The following is a 12,598-nucleotide window of genomic DNA, read 5'->3' as shown; positions in this document are numbered from 1 at the left end:
GCTCGTTTAGCAAAGGGGCGCGAGGTCGCCCCGCTCGGGCTCTGTGCCCCACATGCAGTCAGCATCCCGCTGCCAGAAGTCCCTCCCCGCTGGAGGAGCGGGGCTGAGGGGGACCCGCAGCCTGCACAGCTGTGCTGCAGTCGGTGCCGGCACCCAGCCGCCGCTGAGGCTAATTTGGCTTGCAGAGCACCTATTGCTGTTGGCGATGCACAAAGCAGAAAGAACAGCTTGCGCCTCAGAGCCCAGATGAGTGTGGATGAGTGGGCACAGAAATCATCTACTTGTGTCGGGAGCCTAGCTGATGCAGAAGGAATTGCACAAGTCTCTCACCCTGCTCCACCACTTCCCAGCCGCTCGAGCGCTGCCTTGCAGCCTGCAGAGGTTCAGAGGAGGAGGTGCTGGTCGTGCCGTGGCACAGCAGTGTCGGCGCGGTGCAACATCAGCTCTGCAGCGAGCCAAGCCCAGCCGCTGGCACTCTGCGACCGACAGAGCCTGCGCTGGGAGCAAGTTCAGCGGGGCTGGAGGGAAAGGCAGGATCTGGCAGAGTGGTGGGTGGACAGACAGCTCTCATCATGCCAGTGACCCTGCGGTGAAGCAGGGTGGGTATTGCCCCAAGCCAGCGACATCCTGTGGGCAGGGGTTGCTGGCTTGGTCTATTTAGTGCAGGATTTCCTTGCTTCCCCTTCTTCACACTTGCAGCCAAGTATTTTTGGACATGTCTGGCAAGATCTGCACTTGTGCTATTTTAAACTGTCTCATGACAAAATAATTTTCCTGAGTGCACAGGTGAATTTTTAGCTAAATATTTACTTAAGAACTAAAAATAATATTCCAGTGGACCCAGCTGCAGTGTGTGATATCCTTGCCTGCTGCCAGTGGAGTGCGCAGGGCGGATGGCCAGTGTGGACTCAGCTGCAGTCATACCTGGTTACAAAGCACATCTCTCCTTTGCCAAAAATGTAAGACCTCTCTCAGAGGGTTTTGACTGGTTCTACACTGGCCCAGGAAGAAATTGTCCTGGATTTGCTATCCAAAGGGCACTTTGTGTTCAGCCTGCAGAGATGCTGGTCTGCTCCTGGTACCACCTCCTGCAGCAGGTGAGGTGGATGGGGCTGTGCATGGCGTGGTGTGATAGGCACACTGTGGTGTGATGGGCACGTTGTGGTGTGATGGGCTCAGTGTGGTGTGAGGGGCACGTTGTGGTGTGATGGGCTCAGTGTGGTGTGAGGGGCACGTTGTGGTATGATGGGCTCAGTGTGGTGTGGCCACCAGCCCTTGGCTTCCTGGGCACCAGGCTGGGTGCTGCTGTGGGGCAGGAGCAGCCCCGTGCCGCAGGCTAGGCTGGGGACTGAGGCCACCAGCACACCTCAGGTGCTGGAGAAGTGCCGGAGCACAGCATCGCGTATTCCCTGCCAGGAGCCCAGTGCCGCTGGGCTGAGCACAGCCCCGCTGGGCCTGGGCAGGGTAACCCAGCACCCTCACAGGGCTACAGGCGTCCAAGAGGCAAAAGGCAAGGCCTTGGAGAGCAGCCCTGTGGAGTGCGCAGAGGCAGAAATCCCCGTGGGACAAAGCTCTGCCTGGGAAGGCAGGCTGAGAAGCTGTGAGTAAGCAATGTTCCCGATGATGTTTGTCCCTGACGTGTTCAAGGTAAAAGGAATGAGCGTGTTCTTTGTAAGTAAACAAGCCCGAGGGAAACGTCTGCCTTGTGCTTTTGGATTCCCAGAACTGATCCTGAAGTGAAGGGACAGCAGTTGCCGCTGCTATGCACATTTTGGGGCAGTTTCAGAGCTTGTCTTTGTGCGGGTTGGCTCACTGCCCGGTCAGGTTCTGGTCAGTACTGAAGAGCTCTCGCTCTGGGGTTCCTCCTTTGTGATGGTTTTCCGTGCTGTTGTCCCCCTCCAGATGCCTCAGGTGTGCCCTCGGTTGTTCGCTGGGGCCGTTCTCCCCGCTGCGTGTGCCCCCGCTGTGGTTCGTGGTCCTGCCCGCAGTGGCAGACGCTGCAGGGCCGTGTTCTCTTTGCAAGGCAGGTGGGGAAGTGATGAAGGTGAGAAACAGAGCCCGGAGCCCTGAGTGTGTGTTTGTGGCTGGTTTAGAGCGAAATTCAGACTCACCGAGTGCCAGGCAGCAGAGCTGCGAGCATATGTGTTAGGGGATGACAAATAAAGCGGGCTGAGGCACACGGCAGGGTAGCATATGGTAATGCAGACAGCCTCTGAGCGAGTGAAGAGCTCAGGAGAGCCAGCGCTCCTGCACACGTCCAACACCTCTAGTCTGCTAAGTGCTGGTTTAAAATAGACGCTGCACGTCAGCCCTTGCACATCAGAGATGCTCTGCCCGCCGTGTCCTGCCCAGGCTGCTGCGATGTCTGCTCCAAACAAGCCTGAGCAGTGTCTCTTCAGGTCGGCTCCTTTCTGATTTCTCTCCTGTGATACCTCCGCCACGACGTGGTGCCCAGGCTCTGCCGACATGCACGATGCTGCAGCCCTGGCTGCTGAGCACGATGCGTGCCCGTGTCAGCTTTTAAGTCATCAGTCACAGCTCGTTAGCAGAAAGCTGATGAAAATGCCCAGTCTAGGAGGTGTCTGGTGCATTCCTCCAGAGCCGATTTCTAGCGATCATCACGGAAGAGTAGGAAAAGCACTTGGGATTGTTTTTACCTGATAAAACAAGGCAATGTGCCACCAGCATGCAGCTTTCCCTGCCCTTGCCCCTTCCCTTCCCTGTGTTGAAAGTCCAGGTCCAGAATAGCAATCAAGGCAGGCAAAATGTAGAATTTATCAACAGCTTGCCTGGTTCTTCTCTTTGCCTGGCTTAGTATTGCTGTAAATCTGTTCGTGGCTTTGGGAGAAGTCAGTGAGACACCCTGAAAGAAACGAGACACCACAAACCCTGGGGACATGCCAGGGACTAGAGTCAGGGCCCACTCAGGACCGGCTGCGGCACCCGGTACTGATCCATGCGCTCCTCCGAGTGCTGCGCTTGCTCCCTTCCTGCCTGGTATTTTCCTGCTCTCCAGGCTTTGGAATCCAGATGGTGCCTAGGGTTTTTTATTTTTTTTTTCAGGGATATTTTTATCCCTTCGTCCTTCCCTCGCTGGGCCTGCGGGTGCGTGTGACAGGCACTGCGTGCCTGTGGGTGCAGGCAGAGGCAGGAGGGCTGGGAAGAGATTTTGACAGCAACAAGGCGCAGGGCACAGGGTCTCCATGGAGCTCACCAAGCCACTGTGCCTGTCGAGACCAATCACTGCTCAAAAACTGGACGAGAAATATTTTTTCTTCAGGCAGCAGACGGGGGCTTGGCCTAGCACGTCCCAGCCCTGCCCTCTCCAGTGCCACCGGCTCCTGCCCACGTGCGCTGTGCAGGCGGGTTGCCTGCGGGGACAGGGGACGAGCAGGTCCCCAAGCAGGGTGGCTGAGCTTGGCCGTCCCTGCTGCACTGCTCCGCGTGCCGGCCTTGTTAGGATTTGAGCTTTCTCTGCATGGGGCTGCTTGAGCAGCTTCCTGCACCCTGCCGAGGATTAGGGGCTTCCAGGCAGCGATGAGCTTACGCTGGTTCCATTTTAAAAAATGAGCTGTCCAGACCTCACATTATCCAAATATTTTGAGATGGAAACACATGAAGAGACTAAATGCTGCCTACAGAGGAGGTGTCCTGGCCTGGTATCTCCTGCATCCGCTGATGTCAGACACAGTTCTTGCCTCATTTGCAGACCAAGGTGAAGGATTTCTGGGCATACGGCACCTCCGGTGCTGTGCCAGATGTGGGGCTCGGGGTCACGGGGCTTTTGCCATTCAGGAAGTGCAGGAGCCTCCTGAAAGCACCCTTTTGGCATGTCCCTTGTCATTTTTAAGTGTTACTGCCAGCCACTTACTGGAAGCAGATGAGGCATGTACAATAAAGGATGAAACTATCCCAGAAAATCCCATTTTGCCTTAAACCTGTTTCAGACTGGCTAAGCCTGATTCCATGACTGTGGTCCCTGCAGTATGATGTTCAGCCGATGTTCAGTTCAGGTAGGCATAAGCTGATCAGTTCATCCCCCTGAAAGTCATCCACAACATTGACCTTCCAATTCTTGTCTTTTTCTAGCTTGAGACACAAAAACCTCTGTTTTCCTCTGTTCCTGTACCAAACAGAGTGGAGTAGAAGTGCTCTAAATAGTCTATTTTTAGAAAATTGAGCATTTTAAACAGATGAGGTTCTTAGCCATTCAAAACTATAAATTCATCAGAAAACTGAATGAACTGCATGTGAAGTTAGCACAGAGAGAGCTGAGTTAATGATTTGCCCCGTACAAGTCAGGAAAAGAGAAGGTCACGTATTTTTCATAATGACAGAGCTGAGCTGTGTGACTTTGACTCTTCCTCAGCCTGTATGTGATGTGCCAGGATGGGTGAAACAGAGGCTTTACAAGAAAAAAAAGGCAGAAAAAGAGAAGCTTGGGAATGAATCAATGTGACTGTTTTTTTTGTGTGTGTGGTGTTTTTTTTTTTCCCTTTTCTTTTCTTTTCTGAACCCGCAGAGGTGCCAGTGCTTGGCAGCTGTTTAGACCCCTCTGTTTGCTGCCAAGGGCACTTGCATCAGTACCGCCCGCCGCGGCCAGCAGCCTGGGACTGCGGTGGCGGTGCCCATCCAGCGGCTGCTTGTGGGGCCAGGCGGCACCGGGCCACGGCACGGCCAGACTGGTGGGACCCCCGCAGGGCACTGGGGACAGCCCCCGGCACGCAGGGCCAACGCGAGGCCTCGCACCAGCCCACCCCTGTCTGCGTGTCTGTGTATTCAAACCCTTCAGCCATTCAATTCAATGCCATCATTCCAGCTGTTCAGAGAAGAAGGCGTGTAGGTTAAACATGTGTGAGCCAGCACAGGAACCCAGTGCCCCTGTAAGCTGCAATGTGCTGGGGAAAAAAGAAAAATGCTCAAAAAAAAATAAACTGTTTTAGCAGCTGCAGGAGCAGTGTGACTGTGTTTCTTCATTCCGTATTCTCATCCATTTGCAGCACAATTCTGTTTCCTGCAACTCGAACATGAAAGTTCCCATTATGGCAGCAGCAGCAGAACTGCACTTGGTAAGCGCCGGTGTGATTGTTCTGATGATTTAGAAATGGGACTTGTAATGGCTGCTACATTTCATGGGGCAGAAATTCAGATAAATTATTCCTCAGATGCAGAACCAGCCCTCACTTACATGGGTTGAGACCCGAGCTGATTCAACCAAGGCAAGCACAGTCCCCCTGCAGCAGCACCCGGCAGCGGGCGAGGGTGGAAGCGAGCCCCTTTTTGGGATTGCTGCCAGCCCCAGCCCTCGGGGTGCTGGGCGAGGGGAGCACAGCGTGCTCGGCTGTGCTCCCCGGAGCCAAGGAGCTGGCCTTGGGGCCGCAGGCAGGTTGTGAAAGCAGCACAAAGCACGTCAGCACGAAGCACGCCCCGCGAGCGGTGCGACACGGCCCGGGCTGCTGGCAGCACACGCGGTGGCACGAAGCAGGCATCGCTGCGAGAGTTAATGGCTAACCCCTGAACAACTGGCACCCGAGCCTCTCAAACACAGGTATCTGGGGCTGACCCATGGGAACCAGAGGCCCTGCAGTCGCACTGGCGAGGCCGAGTGCCGGACCGTGGCCAGCAGCGTTTGCATTTCAAAGGGGAAAGCGCCTGGATAGGGCCCTGCTGGCTGGGCTGGCTGGCAGCGTTCGCACAGACCATTCTCCCGCTGTAAAAGACCAATTCATCGAAAGCAAATACATTTCTTCATCCACGGTGATGAACTGCCATGTCAGCAGAACAGCCGAACGCCGACTGGCTCCTCAGTGTCATCCCCAGCCGACACTTCCAGAACGTGACGTCTGCATTCTGCACAGGAACTTCATTACTTTGAAAAATACTTTCCTTCTTATTAGAAAAGGGAGCTTTAGAAGAGCTGGACTCGGCGCATCGTGCTCCCCTCCTGCCCAGTGAGCTCTGGCTTTAGGAGCTGTCCTAACACTGCCACCCGTGGCCTGGCCCATGGGGTGCCACCACTGCTCTGCCCGGGCAGGGGCTGCTCCAGCCCAGACGCGTTGCTCCCGGGCCATCGTGCTGTGTGTTTGCTCTGGGTGGAAAGGTCGGGAGCAGCAGGAAAGGCCGGTGGTGCCAGGCAGGCCCCTTCAGTGCCCTGCACTTGGATGTAAAAGCGTGTCCTGCGTCAGCAGAGCTATAATTGGTCTGCACCGTGTGAAAATTGGTTCTGAGATGTGCTAATTACGGCTCATCACCGCAGGCGCCGGGCGTTACGGTCCCTCAGAGCAGCGTGGGGCAGACCCGCAGGAGGCTGCGGGCAGAGCACGGCGTGCCGGGGCCGCTCCCCGTGTCCCCCCGGCGCGCGGGGGCGTTTCCGAGCGTTTTGTCTCATTTCCCCGCTTTTTGCACCTCCCTTCTCTGGCCCCGTCAGCTGCCGCCCGGCGGCTGCCGGCTCCGGGCCCTGCGCGGCGTCAGGGGGACCCCCAGAGGGCCGGGGGCGCACTGCGGGGCGCTGGGCACGGCCCGGGACGAGCTGTACCGAGCTGTGCCGAGCTGTGCCGAGCTGTACCGAGCTGTACCGAGCTGTACCGAGCTGTGCCGAGCTGTACCGAGCTGTGCCGAGCTGTACCGAGCTGTACCGAGCTGTACCGAGCCGTGCCCGCTGCCAGCCCCGTGGGTGCCCGGCGGGAGCAGCGCGGGGGCACTGCGGGAGCTGCTTTGGGACAGGCGATGGCCAGGAGCTGTGCTGCTCGTGCGCAGCTGCCAGAACACGCTGGAGCCCACCCGGCAGCGCCCGGCGCGGGGGCACAGAGCGCGTCCCCGGCACTGCCCCGGGCCTGTCCCCGCGCTAATGGCATGGCCTCGGAGGAACTAACGAGCTCCCTGCGCTGCGGTCACAGCCGGTGCCTGCTGCCTGCTGCCTGCCCCGCCGGGCACCCGCCCGAGTGCCCCGGCCCGTGTCGGGTCTATCCCACAGCCGGGCAGCGAGCTCTCAGCTCAGGGCTCAGCGCGTCCCGGGGCTTTCCCGGCAGCTGCACACAGAACGATGCTGTGCTGTGTGCCTGGGGACGGGCAGGGCTGTGACTGTCCCTGTACTACAGCCGGGAGCCCCGCCTGTTTGCATGCGCGTGTAGATGTGTGGTTATTCGGCAATTTCCCCAAGGCAAAAGGGAATGATTCGTGACCAGCAGCAGCACGGAGGGGCGCCAGGCCCATTGTTCCTGTGCCGCAGCTCCCCGCGACACTGGGCAAAGCTTGAAAGCCTTCACGGACTGGTGTGAATAGTGCCGGGAGGGCCTGGGACCAACACCGCGCTGCGGGAAACTGCACGGCGGGGCCGCGAGGGGAGGGAGGGAGACCCCGCCCACCACAGGCCCCGCCCACCACAGACACCGCCCCCGGTCCCCGCCCCCGGTCCCCGCGCTGCCGGCAGGGGGCGGGGTCGCGGCGCGGCGGCCGGGCGGAAGTGACGCGAGGCCGCCCGTCGTGCCCCGGGGGGGCGGGGCCGTGCCGCCCGCCGCCGCCCCGCCCCGCGCCATTGTCAGCGCCGCGCCGCGGGGCACGCGGGGCCGGGCCGGGAGGGGCAGGGCCGGGACGGGGCCGGGACGGGGCCGCGCGGGGCCGCCCGCCGCCCATGGCCAGCCCGCCGCCGCCATAACGCCGCCATGGGGAGGTGAGCGCGGGGGGACCGGGGGGGAGCGGGGAGCGGACGGGGGGGCCGGGGCAGGAGCGCCGCTGAGGGGGGGGGGGGGGGGGGGGGGGGGGAGGCGGCTCCCGGCACGGCCCCGGCGGGCACCGGGAGGGGGGGGGGTGGCGGGGCCGGGCCTGGCGCTGTCAGCAGGGAGCGGCCGCCCCGCAGGAGCCCGGCCCTGCCCGGTCCCTGCCCGCCCGGTGCCGGGGCAGCCCCGGGGGCGCCGCCCGCTGCTCCCAGCCCGCGGTACCCGGAGCTCTGCGGTGCGGCCTCACCGGGGCCTGCGGGAACCGGGCCGCGCCCTGCACGGACCCAGCACAGGGCGGTTGTGGCGGCGTTACCTGGGCCTTGGGCCGGCCGCCTGACGCGCTGCGAGGCACCAGGCTTCCCTCAGCGCCCCGGTGCCTGGTACCAGCGCCTGTTTGCGCCCCGTTACCGTGTGGCGGTGGCTGCGTTTTTCCTGCTGGGCGATCTGTTGGAGCTGCCGCCAGCCCCGTGCAGAAGGATCAGGAGAGCACGAGTGTGTGGGGAGCCGAGGTGAGAGGGAAGGGCTGCACGCAACCCCTTCCTCCAAAACCCGTCTGTTCGCAGGGCCAGCCCTCCCATCCAGCTGTGTGCTCCCAGCGCACGGCCGGCTCTCTCCCCGTGGCACTCCGGCTGTGCTGGGGATCGCGGGTGGGAGGGAACCCGAAGGGAGCCCGGGGCTGGCGAGGGGCAGGCTGGCACAGGGCTGGCTGCCCGCCGTGTCCGTGTCCGGCACGGGGAGCACGGAGCCTTGCGTCACCCCGCCAGGGCTGCCAGACGCAGCATCAGCAGACACATCAAACAGCTCGCTTGGGAGGGATGCAAATGAGTCTGGGAGAGGGATAAAAACGGCTGAACCGCCCCGCTCAGCCCCTGCTCTGCCCTCGCCTCGCTCTGCCACGTGCCGGGAGCTTCTGGGGGGGAGAAGGCAGCTCCAGCTCAGAGCAGCGGGGCAGCTCCCGGGGCAGGAGGAGAACAGAGGCAGGGGCACGGTGCCAGCACGGCCGTGTGTATTTTCTGTTTGCCAGCTGGTGCTCTGAAGCAATGCTTAAATATATAGCGAAAGTCTGATGCTAAAATAGGATCTAGGGACAGCCGGCCTAAAATAGCTGGGCCCCCTTTTAACCGCCTCACCCCTGCCAACAGGGGGAAAAAGGTTTTTGATTTGCTCCCATTCCTGGGTGTTTGAGCTCTCAAAAGAGGATCTCGGCATCTGCTCTTGTATCTTTTATCTCTTCTGTGTGTAAATGGGTTAAAAACTCAGCCTGCTGGTCTGCGTGTGTACACAGCTACAGAAGGAGCCAGCGGTGGTGTTGAGTGTGGTGTCTCGGAGCGATAATTGCTCTTGTCCAGCCTCTGTGTGAGAATTCAGAGATCCACTGGGATCCATTGTAGCTTGGCGTGATGAGGGTGTGCGAGCGCGTTCAGGGATGGCTAACTTGCCTTGAGACCTGGGGGTAGGCGAGACTGAGACAGTGTAAGAGCATGTTAGTGACAGCAGCTGACACTGTCTAAACACACACCTTTTAAATCCTGCTCTGAACAGGTCCTTAATGTGTCTGAACCGAGAAGTCATTTAGGTTTTTTACATAACTGTATGCATCTGTAAGGTGAGGAACACCAGTATTTCCTGGCGGTGCTGGAAACCTGAATTCACAAAAGTTCAGGTGCGTTTTGTTTTTTTTGAGCTCATCAATTTAGAAAGTGCCACTGACTACAAAACACGTGGAATTTAATGGAGATGCTTTCGAGAAACAACTTTTTTCTTCTCTTCTTTAGCTGTTTGCAGCCAAAGCACAGTTTGAGTAGTGCTTTCAGAAGCAGGTAAGGACTGTGGGTGAGTGGCAGAGCAGCTACAGTGCAAGTTTTCTCTGCCTGGCTGGGGTATGAGTGTGGTGTGTCCCAGTTGGAGCTGCTGGGCGGTCCCCTGGGGATGTGGCCCCGTCACCTGGGGACATGCAGTTGGTGTCCGCAGGTCTCTGTCTCGCAGTGGGTTGCATTTGTACGTCCTGCTGGCGTTCTGTAGGTGCTCCCAAAGCTGTTCTTGAATAACGAGATCCACAGCGAGCCGTGATTACAGAGGCCAGGCTCCTCAGTGCTGCTTTCATGCTGGTTCGTGGGATGCTCCTGTTCTCTGGCAGGAGCGCTGGCGGTGCGGCGACGTTCCCAGTAACGTGGGAGAAGGAGCAGCGCGCTGCAGAAGCCCGGTGGTGTTCTCATTAGCAGCTCAGAGGCCGGCTTTCCCCTGGAAGGCCAGAACTGACCTGATGATTCATCTGCTGGTGAATAGTCAACATCAGGTGCTGCATCACCGCCTCAGCCGGTTATTATGCGATCCCTCCTCTAAGCAGGGCTCCTTTGATCTGCTCTTCTCATTTCGTGCTGAATTCCTCCTGCTCCTCGGAGCTCCACCTCGCCTGCCGAGCCGCTGCTGGCCGTGAGGGCTGCTCCGCGGGCTGCTGGCTGTGCTGGCAGCCGGGCAGTGGGCTAAGGGCCTGTGGGGCTGAGAGCTGCCCGCTTGCGATGGGAACACCTCCTGCATTCCTCGGGCCTGCACGTTAGTGTAACGCCCCTAAAGCCCCAGGAGCAAGTCCCTGATGGAGTGATTGTGCTCCCTTCTTTTCAAGTGCAAAGGCGGCGCAGCTCCCTAAGCTCTTGGGGTAACAGTGAGCTCTGCGCGGGGCTGCTCCGTGCGGCTGCGGCGTGTCCAGGGAACCGACTCCTGCTGAGGAGGGAAGTGTCGGGAAGGAAGCACTGCAGAGGTCTGTCGTGACTGAAATGTGAGCAAACGGAGGGGTGATTGTACATTATCCCTCGTGATGCAGGAGCTGGGGAATATCGTGTGTAGGCAAGGGGCAGCAGCTCTAAAACGCAGCGTTTGTGTGGTGCCTGTGGGGCACTGGAGGGGTTTCTCCTTTTGGGAAAGGAATTGGATATCTCTGTGGGTCTGTGAGCGGAGTGCTAAGTGCAGGGGTCTGGGTGCAGTGTCAGGCTGGGGAGTGCATCTCTGAGGCATGGGGACAGGGGGGAGGACAGGTGACCTGTGTGTTTGTGTCCCCATGCTGCTCCCAAGGCATCAGCCACCAGCCGGCAGGTGGCTGTGCCGGGCACACGGTTTGTTGCTGACCTGAAAGGGGGCTGAACGGCTGCACTGCTAGAAGTGACTGCTGCGGGTGAGCGCTGCCCCTTCCTCTGAGTGGCAGGCCACGGTTCTGCGCTGTTACCCGTGGTGCTGCTGAGAACATGTGCGTGGCCGTGTGTTGTTCTTGTAACTCGGCTCCTGTCTGTCCTGGAGAAAGCAGGCAGCAGCCGGGGAGGTCAGTGAGCACAAACACCTCGGCTGGTGGCAGCTCCCTGGGGCACGGGGCAAGTGGAGGATCTGAGGGCTGCCTGAGCAGAGCTGGATGTAGGGAGAGGGGAGGACGCCGATGCTGTTCCCCAGGCTCCTCTGCGGAAGCAGAGCTGGTGCTGCAGCTCTGGACCTCACACCCTGCGTACCCGGGGTGCTCCTTGTCGGTGTGCTGAGGCCAGGGCTCCTCAGCAGGACAGCAGCGAGCAGGAGGGCTGGTGCAGCACGGCTGTAGGTAGCTGTGCTCAGTGGGGTCGGGCAGTTCTGAGAACAGCAGCTCCAAACCTCGCCTCTCTGCTAATAAGCTGCGGCAGAGAGTCCAACAAACACCTCTTCTAATTGCAGGTCTGCTGTGTGTCTGGCGCGTATCCTGTAACAGTAGGAGCAGGTTGGCAGCCTTTCGACAGCAGCCTTTGGCTGGGCGGATAGCTGGGAGGCTCGAGGTGGCTTCCTTTTGAAGTCCTGCAAGCTGCTGATGGCTGCTTTCGTGCGTGTGTGTGCCTCAGCAGGCCCCTCCAGCCTCGCTGCGAATGGCCCGGGGTTCCTGGCCGCGCAGCCGGCGCTGTGGTTGCACCAGCCCTTGTGCTGGGCGAGCAGGCTGCCTCCACGCCTGCTGTGCCTGCTGCTCTCCCGGCACTGCTGCGCCACGTGGTGAGCTGCATGAGGGCGTCAATTTTGGTGAAACTCCATCTCTGCCGGAGTACTTCCAGCTGGGGTCAGTTCGTGGTTCGGGCTGGTGCTGAGGAGGGGTTGCTGGTGGTGTGAGCGGTCGGGGCGACGGGGGGTACCGTCTGCCACCTCTGTGTGCAGCCTTGCTGGTCGTCACCAGAGCTGTAGGGCTGCCTTTGACTGGGCTCTGCTCGCTGCCACGGGTCCCTCCGCCGAGCTCAGCGACCTGTGCTGGCAGTCGGAGGGAGCAGGGGGGAGCTGGCAGCCTCCCGAGGAGCAAATGCAGAGTTAAACAAAATGCGTGTTTGTATCAGCCTAAAACAGGCCGTGCTATTTAGGGCTGCCCGCTGCAATGAAGCTGCCTCTTGTGTTTGTGTGGGTGGGCTGGAACAATTAAGTCATTTTAAGGCGGAATCTTAAAAGAGAAATAAAATGAAAAGATAAGGGCTTGGTTTAAGAGAGAGTGAATTAATTGCATCGTGTTAGGTTGAAGGAAGATAGTTGGTGTGTGCAGGCTGTTGCTTATCGGTAAGAGTCGTGTCCGAGTTGCCTGTTGAGCCTCTCGCCTACACTAGGTGTGATGTGCTCCTTGCTGCTTACCTGTTAGCAAGCGGCTCCTTTCTGATGCTGGGGTGAAGCTGGAGCTCGGTGCAGCAGCCTGCTGAGACGCCGGGCTCTGATGGCGAGGACTGCACAAACCCTGGGCCGTGGGGTGACCTGGCGGGGTGTTTTACCTGGCTGTCCGTCCCGGGGCGTTGTAACGCGTGGCTCCCTGTCCTCTGCTGTCAGAGCGAAAAGATTTGCCCAGACTAGTGCACTGCAATTTGTATTAAATCAGCTAAATCATATCCACTTAAGAGGAACTGAGA

General features: G+C 59.4%; 1 protein-coding gene across 1 annotated transcript in view; it reads left to right on the top strand.

The window, feature by feature from the left end:
* The first annotated feature begins 7,534 nt into the window (after nt 1-7,534).
* ACVR1 (activin A receptor type 1) overlaps nt 7,535-12,598 on the top strand; it is a 59,945-nt gene continuing 54,881 nt past the window's right edge. Inside the window, exon 1 of the mRNA XM_082763017.1 lies at nt 7,535-7,669. Within this exon, the coding sequence (XP_082619143.1) occupies nt 7,662-7,669 (8 nt within the window). The 5' untranslated portion in view covers nt 7,535-7,661. The remainder of the gene's footprint in view (nt 7,670-12,598) is intronic.

This window comes from Aythya marila (assembly GCF_965140915.1).
Source record: "Aythya marila genome assembly, chromosome: 6".
NCBI classification, from domain to species: Eukaryota; Metazoa; Chordata; class Aves; order Anseriformes; family Anatidae; genus Aythya; species Aythya marila.
The sequence above is the reverse complement of the archived record's forward strand: the minus strand, read 5'-3'. Positions and strand labels throughout refer to the sequence as shown.